This window comes from Heterocephalus glaber, unplaced genomic scaffold (genome assembly GCF_053883595.1).
Source record: "Heterocephalus glaber isolate CG9 unplaced genomic scaffold, H.glaber_assembly_v1.0 deba00001509, whole genome shotgun sequence".
Lineage (NCBI taxonomy): Eukaryota > Metazoa > Chordata > Mammalia > Rodentia > Bathyergidae > Heterocephalus > Heterocephalus glaber.
Window position 1 is genome coordinate 29263744 of NW_028258325.1, and position 24265 is coordinate 29288008.

A 24265-nucleotide genomic window follows, 5' to 3' on the forward strand; every position below is an offset into this window, starting at 1 on the left:
TACTATCCCCCAAAATCTTAAATATGTCACTAAACACCCTACATCTAATAATCTGGTTCCCACCCTACTGAGCCATCTTCCTGGGTCTTCTTCACCTTAGGAACCCACAAGAAATGTTGCATTTTTGTATGATGTTGCTTTAAAATCAGTTAATGACCCCACATTAGTAATACTTAAGACATACAAAGGAAAGCAACTTGTTTTAGGAGAACTGAACCAACAGATAAAAAAGCACAGTACATATATATATATATATATATATATATCCCCAAAATGTGGACAAAGGTCTTTTTTTCCAAAATACTCAACACAATGTTACTTCTGTAAGAATCTTTACCCAACAAGCACGGCCATTAAAAAACATTAAGGAACTGAAAATAATTAAAATATTATCATCTGAACATTAAAAGAAATGGGTATATAAAAGCATTAAATAACTAAACTAAAAGGATCTTACTGAAGAAACAGCAATTTAGAAAAAGAGGTAGGAATATTTAGCAAAGATATTTGCCTTAAAATCTTTGTCAAAAGACCAAATGGGCAGCATAAAATATTTATAAAAAGAAAAGCAAGACTTCAAGTCCACTGTATTTAACAAATTATAGTTTACAATAATACAATGAATAAATTGTCAATGTTGGTTGACACTGTCCATAATATAAAAAGTTACATTTTTGTAAAACAGAGGATGTGCTCAAAGTTTTAAGAATATTGAGGATAAGTGTGATTTAGTTGAAAACCATGGTTAGAGAGGAAAAATTTATTCACCCATGGTAATGAATACTCATGTAAAACAAGGGGAAAACCATTACAGTCTCACAAAAGAACGTATAAAAATTAAACAATAATTTTATCAAATAGCATAAGACCTTTTATTTCTTATCAAGAAACTTGGCACATGTTTAAAAAGGCATTAAAGTCCATATCTACTGTTACATTTTATTGAATACCTTATTTAATTCTTCTTTGGTCAGAGAGGCCAAAAGAGTTTTTCTGAATTTTCCTTCTCTATATTTCTGAGTAATAAAGTTTTTTCTCTTTTCTACTGGTGAGTCCATTTGTAATTCTTCATCTTTTAGAAGGTTACCAGCCCAAAAATCATTTGCTCTTTTGTTTCCAATGACAATAAAAAGCTGAAATATTTAAAAAATTATAAAACATCAGTTCATCAAATGTACTAGAATCTTCAGAAAGCTTCATTATAAATTAAAGCATAACAGTATAAAATGTAAGAGAATATATGAAAGACAACTCTTTTAGGAAGATGAAGTGTGAAAGTAGATATATCTATTTTTAATGTATAGCCTATATGCTCTAAATAATAGCAAAACATTAACGTGGAAAGGAAATACAAGCCACACAAATTGCAGGTAAAGTAGTCTTAATCTTGGAAGCTCACATGAAGACACATTTAATCAAAACACAGCAGGTGTATTAATGGTGCTAAGAGTGGAAGGGGAGAAGAAAATGGAGACGAGGGATAGCACCTTCAACTCAACAGTAGTTAAGTTGTCCAAGATGAGGAATAATATATTCTGCCAAATGTCTTCATTCAAATTTCTAATATGGCACCATGCTTAGTTAAAAAGAAAGTTCTTAATTTTATAAAAGCTGTCCAGTCTTTATGCAGTTATTACTGCTAAAACTCCCTTTACTTTTTATTTAAACAAGTACCTTATTTAAAGGTATCTGAGTTACTTTATCAAATAGTTCACAGCCATTTTCCTAATGTGGTGATGGCCTCACAAAAGACCATGTAAAGAAATCCTGCCACCCCATTGCATACCTCTACCTGGATCTCTGTTCATCACTACCAGTTAAACAGGGCTCACCTCTATGAGTTCATTGCTCCAAATGCTGGCATCCATTTTCAGACTTCTAACCTTGGAATCTTTTGGTCCCAAAGATCTATGTTGTCCTGAAGTAAATAATAAGTAGTAAAATTCTCAGCTTAATTTTTAATGAATTTATATTACTTTCTTTTAAAAATATGCATAGGCCAGGACTGGGGATTTAGCTCAGTGGTTCTGCTGCCTGCCTTGCAAGCACAAGGTCCCGAGTTTGAGACCCGGTACCAAAAAAAAAAAAAAATGCATAGGTATATATACACATAAGAATGTGAATAATCTCATCTTAAAACATACTAATACCTACTTTGCTAAATGTCCATAGCACTGAGTAGTTTATGGAAAAAAACACACTAGGTAACATCAATCATCTTTGTTACTATCCTGTATTAAAATAAAACTATATTTTTTCAGTTTTTATTCCTTTATTAGTACACGTTTGCAGTACACGGTGATCTCACTCCTCACGGGGAGCTGGCACACGTACATAACACGTTTCAATTCTTTTTTCATCCCTTTTCTTCCCTCTCTGCTTCTCCCTCCATCTCTTGGTCTCCTTCCCATCTGAAAGAGATCTACTGCCCTACTTCCTATTATCTTCTTGTTTTGTTCTGTTTTTTTGGTACCGGGGATAGAACTCGGGACCTTGTGCTTGCAAGGCAGGCAGCGGAACCACTGAGCTAAATCCCCAGGCCCCTATTTTCTTTTATTTTGTTCTTCATTTCTATTTCAGGTTTCTCATATAAGAGAAACTATCCAATATTTAAGCTTGTCTGTCAGATTTATTTCACTTAACAATATGGTCTCAAAAAAAATTCCAACATTATGGTCTCAAGGTGCATCTATTTCTCTAAAATGCCTCATGTTTATCCTTCTTTATGGAAAAGGAGTTCTCCATTCTGTATAAATACCAAATTTTCTTTATCCATTCATCTATTGATGGCCATATAGGCTGCTTCCAAAATTTATATATGAAAGAAAAAAAGGGGAAAAAATGGAGGGGAATGGAAAGTTTTCAGAAAGCTTGATGGTGTTAACATGACAGACTTATCCAAGTAGCATGATGGAACAGAAAAACCATGGCTGAACAATCATTTAAGAGAGTAAGTGAGAAGAATAAGTGGGAAGGTGAGGATCCTAAGGAGAGAGAAAAGAAAGGCAGCATAAGTAGAAAGGCCCAGGACCACACACAGCTATCTCCTCTAAAAATCTAATGGAGAGGGTGGCTGCCTGATGTTTTTCATTGTTGCCATTACTGTTAATTAGCTGGTGAGAAAAGCTGTTTGTAGTATGAGAAGTGTAATGTATTAGGGCTGTAGAAAAGGATTCCAGGCAACTCTTGTAGCTGCACTGCTCACTGCCTTGGCTGTAGCTCAGGTAGGAGCTCTTCTTCTATAATCTGTCACTGAACCTTGTACTAAACTCTAGTCCTGTACTTATCATGCAGTACTGTAATTACTATGTATACATTTTTGGAAGAAATGTCATGTCTTATATATTTGTCTAATTTCCCAGACTAGCATATTCTAGGTAAAGCTTCTGTGTGAGTTAGTACACGTGCATGCACATGTATGTACACATGTCTGTTCATCATCTAGCTTTCTGTTTGCAAGAGGCGGTCAGAGGGGAGTCCCTCTGACGGAGAGGAGACAGAGAAGAAAACTGCAGTAAAGTTTAGCTTGTGGCTAACTCTCTCCAAGACCTCTACTAGCATTCCTGTTATGAGATCCATTTCCCTCTACTCCCTGAGATAACTGTCTGAACTCTCAAATTCACTGAGAAGCCAGGTAGTTAGGTATTAAGATTTCAATAAAAAACTAGTTACTGGCCAGGGATTTAGCTCAGTGGCTGCACCGCCTGCCTCCCAAGTGCAAGGTCCTGAGTTCGATCTCCAGTACCAAAAACACAAAACAAGAAAACTAGTCACAATACAAGCTACTTTCATGAGTATTAATACTGTTTTAAAATGTGTCTACATAAAATTATTACTAAAGAGAAGCCAGATCCATATAGGAAGTTTAGGGCTCAGAACAACATTGATGTGAAAAATACATCCTAAGAGAACAGTGCAAAATAGACAAATCTTCACGTAAAGTTGCAAGTATGTGCTGGTTGCATTTCAAATATCTAAAAATTTTAACACTGTGTTTTTAAAATCTATACATGAACTAACAAGAGCAATATATGATTACATGCTTAAAAATCAATTTTTACATCTGAGTCATGCATAAGAGGAGTACAGAACTATACAATATTTCTAAATTGGATTTTGGTGTAATAAGGTCTCTCTGGTTCTACTTTTCACAGTCATTAGCTAGGACACATTATATATGATGACAATGAGCAGTCAGTGCCAGTGTGCCACAAAGCAGCGATGAGCATAACTTAGCACTAATTACCTGCACACTTCTTACAGATGACAACACAGAGATTGATGGACGCCCAGTCGGGATCTGGGGCTTTACAATCTGCACAGCTCCTGTTGGACTCATTGAACCAAATCTTCTCAGCTACTTCATAATCAGAGAGAGTTTCTGCTATTGATTGCTGCACAGCTTCAATCCAGTCTTGTTTCTCTTTTTCAGACTCGGCTGTAAAGCTGAAACAATTAACGTTTCTGCATTATCGATCTCCTTTGTAAAGGCCAATTAAGCAGTATGTTCAGTTTGCATATTCATTTCCTCACAAATTAAAAACCAGCTGAAAATTATGCTTGCCAAGCAGTTCTGGATTATCCTTTCTGCTAAAAATCGTCTGATTTAACAAATCGGTTTTCTCTCTTTAAACTTTCCATATTGTTTATGACTTTGTTTACATATCTTGAACCAAAATGACCACACACATTTTTCTTATCAAGATATAAAAACTTCCTTGTTAAATCAAAAGCTTAAATAAGAGGCCATGTTTCCTAAACAAGGGTAATATACTCATTGATCAGAGACTGGCAGAATTTGAAGACTACCAGAATATTTTGCCAAGTAAATATGCCATGATAGTCTGAGATTAAACTACCAAAAACACCCACTGATTTTTTTTTAAAGTTAAAAATAGATTTTTTTTTTAAATTAGAAGAATGTCCAGATGGCTTTGAGAGATTGAGAAGCCAGAAAAGTTTTAAGTGGATACTATTCTAACACATCCATAACTCATTTTTAACCATATTCTGACTTACTCCGCTTCTTAGTATTTCATGAGCACTTGACTGAAGGGATAAAACATGAAACAGCAGTTCACTCCTTCAGGAAAGCTTTACTGAGTACCCACAGTGTGCCAGTCAATCACTAACAAAATGAATCATCACATTACAATTTTCTGCTCTAAAAGTTCAAATGCTTTGAAATACAATGAAAATAATAGCTGGTTAACAACTTCTAAATAATCTATGAAAGTACATGGCTTACATATATTTTCTGAAGCACTTCATGATTCTATCATTATAATACTAATAAAATTGTTAGTTATTTCAAGTTATACTGGAGATTATTGTTCATAGCCAGTATCGTTATTTTATTTATCCAGTCTTTTTACTTTTATTTACTTTTTTGTGTGTTTGATGTTTTTTTGTTCTTTTGTTTGCTTGTATAGGAGGAACTCTGTTTTCCAAATGTAGGGCCTCAGGCATGCTAGGAAATCACTCTACTATTGAGCTACATCCCCAGACCCAGAATCTGCAAGTGTTAAAATAAACACTTGTTTTTTATTCAATCATTTCTTTCTCAAAACTTGAGCCAGTCCCAGCAGTAGGGAGGCTGAAGCAAGAGAATCACCACAAGCTCAAGGCCTGTCTGGGTTACATAGTGAATTCAAGGTCAGATCCTGTCTTTTAAAAAGAGAGCCAGGACACATTTTGACACACAAAATGAGTAATGAATTTAGCAGTATCTTTGATATTGTTAAGTAATCATTACTCTTTCCGAAAATCTAAAACAATTGCTTCTGACCTTCACGCTACCCTGAAGTATCTTGATTATTTGTGACAAATGAATTATTCAATAATAGTGACTTTTGTCTACACTGTATACTGTATCTATGGACTCATTATAGATTATTAAAACATTAAATATTTTAGAAATTTTGTCAGTCGTGGAATTACTAAAGAATACAATATTAAGTGAAGTGCAAAAATATCTGCATTAATAACTGTATGTGATCCATTAAATTGTTTCCCCTGAAACTGAGGCTTTGGAGGAAATGACAAGTAGGGATGAGTTGTAAGAGGGATAGTATCCTGATTGGGCAAAAAGAAGGTAAATAATGCAACTTAAAGACAATGTAAAATGTGCTTTTAAACTATTCTAAACGTGAAGAAATTTGTCACACATTTATTGATAAAAAGTAAATATTCACCAAATCTACTGTGAAAAAGGCATATTAAGAAAAGAAACATGAAGTAAGGATTTTTATAGGTTGCATAGTTATTCAGTCTACTTTTATAAGGTGTTTTTATGTGCTGGCTATTAAGTCAGATGACCTGGAAAGGACACATGTTCATTTTAAATGTCCTATAATGGATAAAATCACCACTAGTATTATAAAGATGGGTTGCTGAGCTTCCTTGTAGTAGTAACACAAAAGAAGTTTTAAAATAAGCTTACCTATAGGGCTGGGGATTTAGCTTAGTGGTTTCGACACCTGCTATGCAAGCGCAAGGACCCAAGTTCGATCCCTGTTACTAAAAAAAATAAGCTTACCTGAAACTCCTATAAGGAGTGATTATTTCAAAAGACTGTTTCACAGTTCGATCCACTTGCTTTACATTTGCTACATTCATAGGAATTATGGTAATACCAAGTCCACTCTTAAAATCCTAGTTCGGAAAAAAATATTTTTAAGAACTATAAGACAAACAGGAGGGCAGGGGAATGGGGAAAAAATAAGAACCAAGACAGATTGCATAAAGGTACAAATTTCCAATGATGAATGTCATTATATTGTATACTTAAAATGTACCAATAAAATTAATAAAAACAGAACTATAAGCAAACAACAAAAAAACCCCTGGATTTTGAAAGTATACTCGTATTTTTTTTTTAAATCCAGTAACTCCCAGAATTTTACTATACATATGTATATGGAATGAAACAGATCCAAACAGAACATGGGCTGAGATTCATTTTTCTTAGGTACTTTCAAGACTTCATAACACTGCACCATTCTAAGGCTGGCAGCTGGGCTGTTATAAAATATGGGTTTTTGTCACATGAAAGACAAGTTGCCTAAGCCTTAAATACTGACACACACCTTGCTTTTGAAAGTAGGCATTATATTCACCTTTATTCATTCTGTAAAGGAAACTAACAACTCACAACCCTTACTATGTGCCAAACCTCCCAGATGGCAAGGTCAAATGATAACATAAAATTAGCATAATTTCTATTTATATGAAAAGATGGATAAACTGAGACATAAAGAAATTAAAGTTACATGGAAGTCCAGCTAATTGAACAATCTGTCTGATTGTTCTTTCTTGGGTTCCTATAGTAGATTCTCCCTGATGTGCCACTTTATTTTTCTTATCATTTACTCTCAAAGGCATTATTTATCAACTTAGTTTTATCTCATATCCAATATTTTATTGCTTTCCTTTTTCATAAGATTCTTAAAAAGCTCTTGTAATGCTACTTTGATATCAAAACTATTTGTGCAACATCTAGAACCACTGTGTACAGCTTATCTCAAGAAAATTAGAAACTGTCCAAAATGCTACAAAGAGATTGCATTGTAAAGGACTAAAGTTTGTGAGACATTATCTGCTCATCCAGGTTTTAGATAATCAATTAGATAATCTCAACAGTTTCCAAAATACAATATGCACCTCAAAAGAGAATTATCTTTGTGAACAAAATGTGCTGTGAATACCTAAATTCAATTAAGCTGAGCATAACACAGCCATACTAAAGGGAAAATATAAAGAAATTAATTCATTTTCAGTAACAACATTCACCAAAGACTATTTTAGCAGGACAAACAGAAAGAAGGAATTCACAGCATAAGCAAAAAGTAGAAGTATAATTTTGTCATCTCTCATACACCTACAAGTGGCCATATTTCCTAGCTTTGGTCAGTAAAATACAAAGAAGTGCTTGTACTGTTGGGGACAGTCAGACATGTCTTAGAAGGATAAAGCCTTCCACCCCAGTTCTTTGCATTTCTTGGGAAATGACATGTATAGGCAGAGAAGACATTTTAGAACTTTAGAATCCTGGATGTCAAAAGCCTGAGGACCAACTCTTATGCCCTGAGGATGCTGGAGTGTGGGAAAAGAAACAGAAAGACCTCTGTTCCCTTGGTAATGTCAAGTCTTCTCTGCCTACATCCAGAGGTTGCTCAAAATAATTCCCTATCTCCATTAGGTTTTTGTGCTTAAAATTAACACATTCTTGACTAATAAGTACAAGAAAATAATTTTATAACAAATTTCCCCCCATTGGTACTGCATTGCATTTCCATTCACAAACTTTAGAAAGGCTTTTCTTAGTTATTATTTTTTTATTGTACAAGTATTTAGTTAGAATAAGAAAATGACTTATTTAGCAAAGAAATCACTGATTTTTTTTTCTTTCCTGACAAAAGAACAAGTGGCTCACTTTATCAGACAATAAAAGGCAGAAATTGAGAATTAGTAGTGTAAAAATAAAGATACAGAGAAATGTTGAGTGTTGTAAAATAATTAGGAGTAGTATGCTTCCACCTCGTAGTTAGCCCACTGCATGAAAAATAGCACCCACTGTGATATATTTGGACAGAAGAAACATTAAGCTTTTCTAACTGGCCACATCCTAATAAGTTTTAGCCTATCAGCACAGGGTTGTGCTTACTTATTAAATTATAAAAGCAAGTTCTCTATTATCCATAGCAATACTCTTGATGGATAATGCAACTATTGGACAAACTCCTAATGTGACTGCGAATTCAAATTCTCTTTTACAAATGGGGAAACAAGAAAGCAATAGCAAAATGAGACATACTTAAAAGAGCTTTCTGAAACTCTATGATAAATTAGTATACTTGGATTATATGTTCTTCAAACAATTCTCCATAATGAGGCTTTTGACAACCACTTCAGATTATATTCTTCCATGAGGGCCTGACCTGCGAGTACTGTTTTACTAAGGGCAGAGGCATGTAATATTCTGACCATCAGACTAGCAGATGGTGCGAATGACAACCTTTTATGGAAACTGATGAGTGTTATCAAGGTTCCTGCCTGAATAGATGGCCCTTCATTTTTACAAGCAAGTCATGTAATGTCTACATCCGAAGCTGCAATTTCTGTTAAGTGAGGGCTGGCTCAACACTCCAAAGTTCTCCCAGGCAAGCCAAAGATGATTTTTTTAGCCTCGAAAACTGTAACCCATTTATCAGCTGCTTGCCATGGCCATATGGTTTTGAGTAATTAGAGTATCTGCATAGCTCACCAACACAAATTGACTGTAAAATATACATGAGAGTAACAAAATAAATGTCAGTGCTCTGGAGAGCTATTAAATATGAAACAACTGCATTTTCTATTAAAAATATTTCTGGTGATAGTAAGCCCTTTTTTCCAGACAGTATTCCAGAACACTTAGATTATTTCTCATTCCTAGATGCTTATCAAAATTATCAGTGATGATCTCTCCCTCTCAACCTGAGATTTGACTACAAGATTCCGAGGTCAGTACCTAAAAATCTTTGATTTACAAAAACAAAACTATACATAAGGTTCTTATGGTCAATACTGAGAAACACTGAATTAGATAATAGGAGCAGTTATAGAATTTAGACAGGATGAGTCAGCAATATTTAAATACTGGGACATAAACACTTTGCCTTCTGTACAATATTTTTAAAATGCAATCAAAATACACAAAAAACATTTGCAATCATTAAGATTACAGGCTAAAAATAAGCAGGCCAGAACACAATGACATACTCAACTTCAAGATCCCATATGATCAATTGCTAAATCCTGTACTTGTGCTCAAAGACTAAAAACATCTTCGTTGTCTTAATATCTATTTGTATAATGCTTTGAAGTTTACAATCTGCTACAAACTTGCATTTGATTTTCTAAATGATGTTGTGAAGATATTGCTATTTTTAAATGGGAAAATAAATCCTAGCAAAGCAGTGTTTATTAAGTACCTGGAGGGTGTCAGTAATTATACTAACTTTTGTATCTGAACAGAAGTATAACACAAGGTACCTCCCTTGGGGAAACTTATGGCTTAAGGAAAAAAATGAGAGAAAGTAGTAATACATGCAATGAAAGAAAAAAAATCCCTAATTGTAAGGTAAGCACGGGAATCAACCCAAAAACAAGAGTTGTGTTCATAAAAAGGCTTTCCAAAGGAGGTAACACCGACTGGTCAAAAAACAAAACCCACACCAGCTTAATGTTGAGGTATCTCTCTCATGATTCAGTTCGTTTGTTCACAAAAGAGAGAGGCAGTACCTGTAGCCTCACTTTGGCAAGGATTCACTTAATGCAATAAAAATCCTTAGATGAATGTCTGGCACATACTGAGTGCCACATAGGTCTAGTTAACTGTTATTATTATTTTCTATGCCTTGAATTTGAAATCAACTGAATGCCTTATCTATTAAAAAGTTAATTACAAGAAAATACATATTCAAAAATAACTAGGTGACATAAATTTTGTATTTTAGAAATGGAAGGAAATGTGAATGTTAAATGTTCAGGAAAATTAAAAATAAATTACCCATTAACTACAATCTGATTGTGAGTTCTATTTTCATCCTGAAAAAATAAGCATGAGCCAAGGATGAACCAATCTTTCAACCTTTAAAATGCTATAAACTCTACTGAAAAAAATGTAACAGTGGGTAGAACTGTTATATAAAATAAACAGCCAAAAACACATTGCAGACTAAGCAATATTTTATATTTAGTTTTCTGCAACAGGATATAGGATCTCAAGAAACATGAACCCCACCAGTAGCAGTAAAAACCCCCACGTGTGTCACAGTAGAGTGGGACCCTGCAGCTGGGGCAATGACCAGTGCAGCCCTGAGGGTCTGACCTGGGGAAGAATCGTGGCTGAACCACTTACTGGCTATAATACTATCAGCAAGTTATCTAGTTTATCTAGACCCAAATTCCCTCATTTTTAAAAATACAATATCTATCATACAGCACTGTTATAAAAATTAGATGTAGCAAAATAAACTTTCATACATCCTGACCATCTTTTCATGTGAAACTTCTAAACACAGAATTTATCTTCAACAAAAATTTTTCATTTTATTTATAAGGACTGGAAGTATTCACACCAGTGATTCCATACTATTCAGATAGGAATAACATTAAATATTTACCAAGATACTGAATTTATACAAATCTATAACAATGCAATATGGCTAAAATTTCAGTGAAAGCTAAATGATAATTTGATTCCCAAACAGAAAAATTCAGCAACAGTTTATTAACCCCAAATCTGCTGAAATCTCAAAGCTATTTTTAGAAATACTGGATGCTAGGTTTCCCTGCCAGGAATTTAAGAAGTTGGTGCTTAAACATTTGTTGAAAACAGATGTGGCATTGTATGACATTGGCACCAAACTTTCTGGGAGACACCAGATGCAGAGTTTGGCCAGATACAGAACCCAGAGAATGTGGGGCCACCACCTACATCCTGTAGCTTCTTTCTGTGCCATACAACCCAGAGCCCTATGAGGCATATTTAAATTCTATTAGAGATTCATTTCCATGCCAGCACACCAGGGGACATTATGTTGGAGGAAAGGAGGGGGAATAAGGCTCTTGTTATACTCTGATTTGAAAATGCTTAATCAAGTGAGTTTATGTAGTTAAAACTCACTGCCACAATTATCATCAAATGGTTACCCAAACCCATCAAGCTAGACATCTGGCTGTAATGAATTTGCTAATATTAACATGATATTTAAAAAACTCATCAGGAAGAGATGAGACACTGGCTGTCAGGAAAACAACAAATGGAAACTAAAGCCAATTCCCTCAAATTTACCTCATGTCCATTTGCAGAAACTCCATCCAATTAGCAATACTGTGTATATACAGATATAGAGATACATACATATATGTTTCAAAGGGTTAATTTATCTTGTTAATTTTTTAAAAAAATACTAGCTTATATACTACTTGTATAACAAGATAAATAAAGAAAATAATAATTGTTCCACATTACAAAAAATGTATAAGCTTTGAACTGATTTTATTTTATTTTTATTTTTTTGGATCCAGGGATCGAACTTGGGTCCTTGGGCTTGCACAGCAGGCGGCGAAACCACTGAGCTAAACCCCTGGCCCTGAACTGATTTTAAAAGTTTAATTATATATAAGCAAAATTGTATAAAAACTTAACAAACTTAAAAGTAGCTCAGAAAAACAATGGCAGAAAATATGATATGAAGACTCACATATTATTTATATAAACAGCTTAAAGAAACTGGCAAGAAAGACAATATGATCCCAATGAATAAAAAGAGATGTGAGATAATTTGTAGCCCCCAAAATCATAATTTGTAAGAGAAATAGATTTTTATAAAAAGGTAAACTCTCCTGACAGGATAGCATCTGTAAATGACCATTAATTCAAGTTTATTACATATTTTTGCATAGTATTAGCTTCTCGCCTGGATCTCCTGAGGAAACAACAGTAAATAAAATATTCATACTATTAATTTAGGAATATAAAAAATTATAACTGATATTTTTAATGTTAAAATGTAACTGGCACCTACTCAGCATTTTAAATATAAACAACTCTTCAGGAAAATCACAGCAAATCTTGTCAAAAAAGAAAATTCAAAACCAAAGACAGGGCTATCTACAAAGTAAGAGGAATCTCATGTGTTTAACACTACATCATTCTCATCAGGAAGTGCACAGAGCAGTGATCTTGTGGGGTTACCACTTGCCCCTAGCTCCTAGAATAGCACCTACAAGTGAGAAGAGACCTGCTTAGCACTTGCTAAATGAAGGAATGGATGAAGAACTGCAGCGACTGTAGTGTAATCTATACAAACTCAATCAGACAAACTCATTTTATGCAAAGTTGAATAATATGAAAAAAGTCAAAACACATTGCAAGTATATAAAATATGAGAAGAGACAAAACAATGTTTTAAGATTAAAACGGGGTGGGGCTGAGAGATGATGCTAAATATGTAAGGGATGACAATTTATGTGACACGAGCAACAGAGTTTTCCAAGAGGTAACTAGGTAAAGAATTTTAGTGTCAGTTTTGACTATGCCTTTTTCGTCTCTGATAGATGTTTTTAGTTATCTCTTCATAGTTTTATCCTACTTCTCCTTAAAGTCTATATGGAAAAAGAAAAAATCAAAAACACCTAAGGCAGTAGCTAATAAAGTATTTCATAACATATTACCTCTATATAGTCCAAGAGCTACTTCAGGTTTTAGTTCTTACAAGGTGCTAATAAATGAAGAGGAATATAAGGGACCAAACAAAAGTGAATTTTTGAACTGAGAAACTAGGAAAACCAAAGTCCATGGTAAGTCCATGTTGATGTGTACTATTCAGATTTGAGACCAGCCAGAGAATTATCAATGAGAACGTGCACACAGGCAACCTCCCTAGTATCCTCATGCCATTTCTCTTTAAAAAGAGAGAATTTCAAAAAGTATAAAAGCACTGATTACAGTATTATCTTAGTGGTTATTTTAACTTAGAAAGTGTATATTCTTGATTCAGTGTAGGAGATTGATTCAAAAAAAAGAAAACAATTATTCAAAATTTATTTGTGAGGATACTTGAGACCTTAAGAACACTTACTAAAAGAAAAAGCTCTAGGAAAGATAAATAATCTCCAAAAGTAACCTTCTAGACACACACAGGGTTAAAGGAGTTTACAGGAAATAACAAATGAAAAATATCTCTATTTGTTTTCAAACACTTTTCTTTAATGCTGACTTTGCAAGTGGGAGTTTAAAAAACTCCCTCCAATAAGGTACACTTTTGTAACAAGCATCTATATTCAAAAAAAGGAAGTAAATTGTTAAGGGAGGATTTATGGGCTTAAAATTAAAAACTTATACAAAAATTGTGAGTTTTTTAAAACAAAAAAGCAATAAACTATATATTAGTCTAGAACTACACACAGGTCTTCAAAATTCAAAAATATATTACTACTAATAATGACTTTCTTAATTTTCTACTTAAATATTTTTCTGTACTTAAATGTTCCAAAATACTTAATCAAGAAAAAGACACAAGTCTAAATTACGGTTAATCCCAAAAAAGAGTTATCACAATCCCAAAGTACAGATGAAAGAAACACTGATATAATGTTGTCGAAGACTATTTTTACATATTTCCCAATTCATCATTTTGGAAGGAGGAAAACACATCAGAGCAGAGTTTTATAATGTGTGGTACTGGAATCACCTATCTGAACCACCTGGGTATTTATTTAGGAATCCAAATTTCATCATATCTTTCTCCAAAATTGAGTCAAATGGTCTAAACTAGACTTAATAATCTGAAAGTTCAAGATGTGGCTCAAGTAACAGCCTAAGAAGTAATAATCCACTTCCCTTCTTTATATGATGCCAATTTAAAAAAGATTAACTTAACTACCTGAGTCAATTAGTAGTGGAGCAAGAATGAAAACCTGTAACTACAATCTTGCATTTAAATCATCTTTGGGGTAAAGGAGCTAACTCTTTTCATGACTCTTCAACACATGCTGTACTGGCTACTCTTCTAACCATGTCCACTGTACGTCTATTCCTCTAAAGTGACTGTCAAAGTAAGTTAGTAAAAACTGTACATATATTAAAGGAAAGAAAACTGAAGTTAATTTGTTCCTTGGGCCGGGGATTTAGCTCAGTGGTTTCACCGCCTGCTGTGCAAGCGCAAGGACCTGAGTTTGATCTCCGGTACAAAAAAAAAAAAAAATTTGTTCCTACACTGCAGTGGTGTAGGTCAATTTCTTTATGTTTTAATTCTCTTTATATTATTGTTATCAGGGTAACAAATTCACTGTTATAAAATAATAAAGATAATTAAGCCTTGCCACATTAAATTAGACCCAAAACAAATTAAGATACAGAAGTTCAAATCTAATACCTACTACATTTTTATGATGAGTTGCTTATTTTTCATTACCTTTGAAAAATACATATGGTGTATGCTCATAAAACTTCTAGAAGTTGTAAAACTTCTAGTGAAACATTTCACTATCATTTAATGCTTTTCCTAAAACACAGGTTGATGCCCACACTACCATAAAGCCCTCTGCATTCAGGAAAAAGGTTCCTTCCTTACTTATCATGCCACAGCTTACATAAGTTAACCTGCTTTACTGTATGAAACAGCCAAGGAGCAACCTTCTTCTGGAGAAGAAGGCACATACCACAGTGTAAAATGGAAGCAACTGGAATGGCGTGAGCATGGATAACCTTCCTTAACTTAGCCTCTCAGGCTCAAGCCAGCTAGTTCATAAGACATTAAGATTTAACTCAAGCCCAAATTCTTTAAGATATGACCACTATATTAAATGATGCAATTAAATAAAACAAAATTAGCACATCAAAAACTAGTTTCCACTTTTCCAAGTTGCATATATAGGTATGGTAATACAAAGAAAAAGACTTCAAATCTATGTACATCAAAAATTATTTACTTATTAAATAACGGGGCAGGGTCCAGCCTTAATACTTTAATTTTTAAGAGAACATATTCATTCCTTATGTAAATAAGTGTTCCTGGATCCAAGTCTAGATTTCTTAGATGCTCCTTTTGTTGTGTCTCTCTGTAACTCCTGCACAATCTAATACAGCACTGCTCATCCTTCACTGGGCTTGTCTTACTTTTCCTCCTGGAAGGTTAGACCTATGTCTCCTTCTTCAGTAAACACAGTACCGTTAGAGGGCCAACATGATACACAAAGTGTACTGAATGCATTTCCTGAAAGTCCTAGACAATGATTATTCATAGAAAGAATTCTTGAGCTATTTCTGAATGTTTAAAGGACAGAAAATTTCTTTTCAATTTAGCCTTTTAAATGACAGTTTGGTATGATGGTTAGAAAGCCAAGGTTACAGTTATAAAGTTCTGGATTTAAATTAAATTCTGCATGATGAGCCATAATCCCTACAGAAATTACTTAATCTTCATTTTTCTCATCTATGAAATACAGATGAGAATATGTGTTTCCTATATTTGTAAGGAAGATTAAAAGGGAACATTTACAAGTCAATTAGCAGGATATCTGTACTCAATAAATGGCATCATTATTATGTTTTTTCACACCCAATTACTAATTATAAATCAATAATGTCATGTACTTTTCTGCTAATCAAAAATGTTACGAAAACTTCAAAAATATCTATTCTACTTTGAAAGAATAAGAAAAACTCAGACAATCTTGCTAATGTAAACAATGAAATTAACGTAAAGTCTATCAGGTTTGTGCAAGTAAAAAATGAATAACTCAAATGGCAGAGTGACTTCCATACCAACACATGCAAACTATGCATTTTTAACCTCCATTCCAATACGAAGAGTTTTAATCATCTAACTTCACAGAATGAAAATGTTAATATTCAGTTCATACACATTATTAAGCTATACATCACTAATCTTCTTGAGGAATATGCTAACTATCCAAGTTATTAGCATGCCAGCAGTGCTCAATGAAGCCTTCCACAATTAATTGGCTAAGAAATCTTATCAAAAAAAAAAAAAACCTCAATGAGTAAGTTCACACCAAAGTTCAGAGGATGCCTTGGATAAAGATCTATACAGTGCAGTTAGTTTTCTGAAACTACTGCTTGTTTAGAATTGGTATCTCTTTTTTTGTTATGAAAATAGCACTTATACTTCACCTTACCATAACCTACTATAATGTACAATAAAACAAGTTTCTCCTAGATTAGATATCCAAAGGACACAGATTAACACCACAAATGATTGCTAAGCACCTAATATATCCTAGGCTGAAAGATTAAAATATAAGAAAATATACCCCAAAAGAGACAAAAAAACTTTTCTTTCACATACTGAAAATCAGAAACATTAGAGAAAAGGAAGTGTACAGAACCAAATAACACTTGTTAACTCTTTATTTCATCATCAGTCTTCTCAAAAATATTGAAATTCTCTATTGAGTATTTTCACATCAACCAAGTTTAAAACCTCAACAATTCAAGTCTACTTTATGTACATGTGGTATGTGTGTGCAAATATATGTATGCACGTTTTGGGATTTGTGTGTGTGTGTGTGTGTGTGTGTGTGTGTATACACACACACATATATCTCTTTTCCCACTTATCTCACTTATTGTTTCCCACAAGCAATATATCTACTAAAAAAGAAAAAAGACCAATAAAATCTTGTAAACTCAAGCAAGTGTATTATGTGTGTTAACTCTAAAAATTTCTATTACAAAAATAAAAGCAGCACACCAGATGCAGAACTGGCCCTATTTCATCAACAGCTGTAATGGTGATTTGGTTCTTATTCTCTCACATAGTTTTATTTTACTTCAACTAAGGAATATGTTTCAAAACTTATTTTCAGCAATGCTCTTTCCTCATCCCCTTACAAAGGTGATGTCCAGCCTCAAAATGGATGTAGATACTTTTCTGAAACAAAAAAATTCAACCACTCTTTCTCTGCTTTATTTAGTAAGAACTCAATACAAAAACAAGGCTCTATAAATAAAAACTCCAAAAACTCAACACAGTTACTACTATAATCAAAAACAGCAATTTCCAATTAATGTAATAAAACTCACCTGTTCATTTTTACAAAGCCACAGACTGCTTCCCTTTAATACAGTAAAAATTTTGGCTTTGTACCCTCTCAGTTCAAGATATCCACATTTCTCAGGTGCAACAGCTACTTGAGACTGAGGAGTAAGGGACTGTGACTTCAGTGCATTTAACAGTATACTGATCCAGTCATTCCTCTCCTCTGAAAATACAAGAAAATACATAAATCTACATTTAAGTTGTGCAGACACAGAAATACCAACAAGGAATCTGCTTTCTTTGAAAGACATAAATCTCATACTTTCTCACAACCACAATTTCAATGCTATTGCAGGGAGTGCCAATGACCCACCTCTTTAAGGGAAAAGAAGTAACTACTCAGCTGTTCCAGAGTCAATGCCAAAGGCCTCTGTTGGAAGCATAGGAGAAATGCAATCTCAGGCCCCACTCCAGACCTGATAAATCAGTCTGCATTACAAAATCAACTCTAGGTGACTTGTGTCCTTGTGAAATCCTAGAAACATTTTTTAGGTGACTCATGACATTGAATTTTCTCTTTTCATAGAAGAAAATACAATTCCTATGCAACAATTAATAGATTGTGTGTGACAAAGCCTCCCTTGATAGTCAGTCTCCCTTCCCATCCTCAACAGTAACAAGAGCATCTCTACTGGTAAATTAAACATGGTACTCCTAACTCCCTCCACAAAAGCTGAGTGACCTTCACCTATGTACAATACACTGTGTTAGGGGCATACAAATGCTATTTGTTCCCAAAGAGCAATCAAAGCTATAAGTCCAGTTAGATTTGAACACATAATGTAACACAGAATAGTATAAATGTCATACAAATGGTATCAAATAATATATGAGTCAATTCAAGTGAGGTAAGTGATTTGCTGAAGGTCATTTAGCAAGCTAATATTAAAATCAGGACAATCAAATATTTTAACTCTCTCGCTCAGCTTTTCTGGGTACCTTGGAATAAAGAGAATACTTGTGTGTCTCAAGAGGATGAGCAATTCGAAAGACAAAACTGGCACTTGAGAGAGGGAAGAACAGAGTAGGATTTTGACCAAGCCCAACACACGAACAAAGGCAAGAGAAACCAACATGTGATCAGCCACTAACTTAGTAAATATATTTATAATTTTGAACTCACAAAGAAATAATGGGAAATGTAGCTACAGAATCTTCACTGCCCTTTTAAGGAATTTCATTCTTATTACAGAGGCAAAGGAAATACATTTCAGGATTATGAGCAAGCAAGAGACAAGCTCAGGATAATTAGGATGATGACAGGTGGGCCAAACTCTTAAGTTTAGAGATCAGGAATAAGACTTAAAGGAGAAAGAAAATGGAAACAAATGAACATATTAAGAGTAAAGATATTAAGGAGAATGAAAACTAGCTAGCTAATGTTCTGAACAATACTAATGGATGTTCATTAAAAAAATAAATTAGTCAGAATAAAAGGTAGCTAGGTGTCATAAACTGGCCAGATAAAGAAGGTGGAAAGATTCAAAAATCTAAAGGACCTTCTTATTTTTCAGTGCCATGGCACAAGGACCTATGCAGAATGACAGCAACAGGTTAACAAAGGAAGACATGGATAAGTGTTTAATGGAAAAGGAGAAAGAAAACTGGACAAGCCTTCAGGTACCACTGTGCCTATGATGCCAGAAAATGACCCACCAAAACAAATGAAGAGATTACTAAGGCAAAGGAAAAATACATCCAAAACAAAATAAAAAATGGGAAAGGGCTATCAAGGCAAATACAGAAATAAAACAGACTGAATCCAGGTAGGAAAGAGTAAGCAGAATGGCATACCTCCCTGTTTCTCAGGGGTCTAGGATGTGCTACCATGGCCAGGAACATACTGTATCCACACCTGTGACCACAGGTGCTCAGGGAAAATGACTGAAGAGATCATGAGCTGTTATTACCCTCAACCCAATTCCACTGATACTGCTCAAGAATAAGAGGGATCTGACTAAATTTTCTACTTGAGGAAGAGTATATTTAATTTTTTTAAATGTTATTATTTCATTTTCAGCTAAGGTAATAACAATATCTTATTAAGAAACTTGGAGGAATTGAAGCCTCAGAAAATCAGGAGGGAAAAGACTCCAAATTGTAATACTACATTAGCCAAGCCAGTAGGTGATGAGCAGTTTAGAAATAGTGACACTGATTTCAGAGAAGATCAAGGGTAGCTGCTGTATACAGGTCATTTAGAACTTCTTCACCAAAAACAAAGAATTTATCTCTGTTAAGATGTCAAACTATTCCCCTTTCTGTGCTAAATTCTAGTTTTGCATCTTCATTAGATGGAAGCATTAGATTTAGCCTAAAGCTCATTAAATAAAATTTTTCATTTCCCAGTCCCCACAAAATAATCAACCACTTATTTGTACATGTGAGAGGAAGATCATTTAACAAAAAAATTTAGCATCTTTTTGAAGGTTCCATACCAAATATATCCCTTATATATAAATATATATACATATACACATACATATGCTTGAACACACACCTCTTTTTGTAAGAATGTGAGTTACCATGTAAAAATAACTTTCAATGAAACTTATTCAGTAATTCTATGGGGATACAATAAGCTTAAGTTTTTTACTTAAACAGTGTTTCCATGGTTTCAAAAACTAAAAACCTACAATTTTATTTAATAAATAATAAATTTATATCAAGATTCATAAAATTCTTATATTAAATTTACAGCACAAAAATGAACCATATGCTACAGAAGGATTATATCGGTCCACTGTAAACATATAACTTTTAAATATGGGTGGATTTATACATCCTATTTAAATAAAATGTGTCTGTTTAATTTTTAATGTAGCAAAAAACAAGATTTTTCACAAGTTGGAAGCTTTATTTAGTATAAACAGAGACTATATGGCATATGTGATATTCACTTTAAGAGGCCAAGGGGAAGTGACCAGCACCTCAAAGAAACAGGCAGTCACCTCTCTGGGCAGTGGAAACCAAAGCATCAGGAAAGACTGTCACAATGGCCAATGCAGAAGAGCAATGCTGTGCGTTACAAGAAATACATGAAGAGGCAAAATGGTTTCAATACAAATTCCTTATCAAATATCAAAACTATGGGTGACTTTCTGAATTTCAGGCCATCATTCAGAAAAATGGCTCCTCACATAGTGAATCCTTGATAATGTGCTCTGGGACAGGGGAACCAAACAGTCATAAGAGAATATATAAGTGAATGAGAGTGCTGTGAACTAAAAAGTCTTCATTCACAAGAACAGGAAATAGCCAGAAGTAGGCTACAGGCTGCAGTTTGCTGGCCTCTGCTCCAGCGTCAAAGCTTTTGATATGTCTTTTAAATATCATGTAGCATATGCAAAGGTGTTTCACAATATAATATTTACTACACACAAAAATACACTTTGGTACTTAATTTATGTTTTTTGGTGGCATCATAAAATTGATCTCACAAATCAGGAGTAACCCAGAGTTTTGGGGGAAAAAAAAACAAGGTGTGAAGGACAGCTGGAATATACTCATTATAGATCACCCCAAGCAACAGTGGGAATTTTCTAGGATTATTTTATTGAATGCTTTCTTCCTGCCAATTACGCTGTTGTATGTTCTAGGAAATCTAGTTTTTTAAAAAAATGACAATGTTGCCCCATAATAGTTAACACTGTAATAACTTCCAAATGCTGGTGAGTACTCTTCTCAGTAAAACGGGAAAACCCAATGCTTACTTTTTAAGACTATTGTGAAAATGGATGCAGCAGACTGTCTGATACACATCAAGTATTCAGTAAGTTTTCTATCCCATCAGAATTCAAACAAAGCACCAAGAAATACTTTTGGGAAATCAAGCTTAAGTATACATCTATGCCAAAATAAAAGCAATCCTCAAAATAAGGCAAAATTCCAATTCTTCAATTAAGGAGATGGCTTTACCTATATTTTTTTAAAACTAGTGAGATTTATAGTAATAGTATATCACAATAGTCAAAATATACAACATAGAACTTTCAAATTCCCTGGCTTCTCCCTCCCTAAATAAACAAAATTCAGGAAAGATTTCTATGTACTCCTTTACACTTGATCCAGAAAATAAATGCCACCTTTAGATCAATTTTTACCAGTAAGTGACCCATTACAGATAAAACATGTGAAATGAATTTAAGAAATATAACAAATGCTTCAAAATCTCTAGAAGAATGATTATTGTGCTGGTACGTTCAGCTAAAAACTTGACCTAGAGAAACTTCTTCATAAAACCAACTTAACAGGAAAACTGCTTTTGTATAGTAAATATTTTCACTATCAAAAGAAGAGTTTAAAATGAGCTCCATGAGAGCAGAGATTTTTGTCTACTTTTTCTCACTTTAGTGATATATACGTACAACTTTCCAAAAGTGTCCTTAGCATTCAATAGGTTCATCCTAAAATTTATCACATAAAAGAACAATGAATATAACTTTTCAATTTATTTAGTTTTTAACATTGTGTATTAAAATACTAATTTTAAAATGTAAACTATGTGAAAGTTTCTTCATATTTCTATAATTACCTGATTTATTAATCTGGCCAGAAATTAATGTGTTTTTATAAGGATAAAGAAATAATATTACCTTCTTTTTCTACTCTAAACACAAAAGTTCTTTGTGTTGTAACAACTTCAAATTTGTTGTCTCCTTGAACTCGTACTGTAGATACAGCAGAAAGGGGAATTATTCCTTTTGAATACATCTCCTGAATTGGTTAGAGAAAAAGATAAAGACACATTAAAATAAAATTTTCTTGATCTTATCAAAAAAGTATGATGCAATAGTTACAACTGTTTCTCTTACAAAATTCCCATCCAAATTTTTTAAATGATGTAAAAATGCATTGATTTAATACCCCAGAAAAGATAATATTAAATGTCCCTTTCTTTTAAGTGAAATATCTTTTCACTTTTCTCTTCATCTGCGATCAAAAGGCAAAGAATAAAATATGAACAATCGCAGTAGACTAGCAGTAAGTTAGTTCCAAAAAGCAGCAGCATGTTCTTTAAAACTAGCTGGTCAAATGATTTTATGGTGTTTGCAGGCATCTGCTGGCCACAACAGGTACTGTAAGTGAACCATCTCAAAATTACTGCTATTATCTACTGAGAATAAAAAGTACCTAAGAAATCTGTTGGATTTTATGAATTAATCATGTTATGCAACACTTTGATAATGAGGATCTTAATCTCACACCGCATCTAGTTTTATATCCCAATGACAAAACAGTGAAAAAAAGATGGATTTAGCTGCTTGCAGTTGGCATATACACGATTTTAGTGAAACTTTTCATTCGTAAGTCTTTAATAGTTTTTTCTTAATCTTCATTTTCTTGGATCCTCACAAATCATTTGGTAGGATGACTATCCCACAATTCCAACTATTTATGAAGGGTATAATATTTACTGGGTCCTCTGTTAGAAAACTCAGAGTCCTGATACATTCCAGGTGCCTCAAAATTGGAAACAATCTAATATAATGAGAGCAAGTTTAAAACAGAACACAAAGTAAAGGATACATGAGTACAAAGACAGAAATTCTCATTTCCATTTAAAAGTGGTGAGGGATGTTTTCACAAACATGGTGACATCTGAGTTTGACTTTAAGAAACTTTCACTTCAACCAAGCTGATAAGTGGGTGGAGACCATTATGTTCAGAAAGAACGGATAATGCAGGTGTAAAGCAAACAATTAAGATGTAGCAACACAGCAAATAATAAGCAACACAGAGTCCAAAGACATGAGCCTGGAAACATTACATAAAGTCATGAATATCAGAAGAATTTGGACAAATCCTTTAGAGGGTTCTTCCATTCCCTTCCAGAGCATTATTCACCGAATTCCCAGGTGGAGTAGATCCCCTGTATCTAAAATACTTGAGGAGAATGTACTACACCGTTTCTTGCAGAAAGTAACAACAAAATTCACACTCCAGCTGTAAACTCCTGCGACAGCAGATAGATAAGGCACATCTGTCAGCAACATAGCATTGTCTTAGAAGTTTTTTCCCCTTCTGCTAGGGGAGAAGATACACTCTACCATGGTGCTAATCTCCCTTAGTTCTTTTAACAATTCCTTCTTCACAGACTGTGCTCCAACTCACATCCTTAACTTTATGTGTCCATTAAAATCCCATCTATTTCTTAATACAACCTTAAATATCAATGCCACGTAGGCTTTCTTTCTTATGTCGTTCCATGCAGTTGAATCTGAACGTGACAGATTGTGATACACAAAGATGAATGAGCTACCTCATATAAAGGACAAGGATTTTATGAAGTAAGCACTTATAAAATCATTGAACCCCCCATCCCTTTTTAGTCATCTCTAGCCAAGATGAAAATCCCATCTCACAAACACAACTTTATGGGGAGAAATCTAAACACTCTTTCCTTCTCCCTTCCCTTCTTCTCGCCTTCTTACTTATACATGCATTCCACTCTCATATTTTGAGACAATAATATACATAACTGTCTTATAAGTAGTTCAAACTTGAAAACTAAAATCATTATCATCTGAAAACTTACCCTCTCTCTGTATCTGCCCATTAACACTCTTCTCCTAAGTCTGAGATAGGCTGGAATAGGTTTTAACAAGGGCTCATCTCTTGCATCCACATTACCCAGATCTCCCTAATCT

General features: G+C 33.9%; 1 protein-coding gene across 3 annotated transcripts in view; it reads right to left on the reverse strand.

Moving 5' to 3' along the window:
* Positions 1–24265, reverse strand: part of Arap2 (ArfGAP with RhoGAP domain, ankyrin repeat and PH domain 2) — a 177754-nt gene that overhangs the window by 101400 nt on the left and 52089 nt on the right. For all 3 annotated transcript variants that reach the window (XM_004867672.4, XM_087187437.1, XM_004867671.4), the window contains exons 8-13: positions 22211–22331; positions 17600–17778; positions 6539–6654; positions 4247–4446; positions 1833–1918; positions 951–1133 (exon numbers count right to left, since the gene is read on the reverse strand). In XM_004867672.4, the coding sequence (XP_004867729.1) occupies positions 951–1133; positions 1833–1918; positions 4247–4446; positions 6539–6654; positions 17600–17778; positions 22211–22331 (885 nt within the window). The remainder of the gene's footprint in view (positions 1–950; positions 1134–1832; positions 1919–4246; positions 4447–6538; positions 6655–17599; positions 17779–22210; positions 22332–24265) is intronic.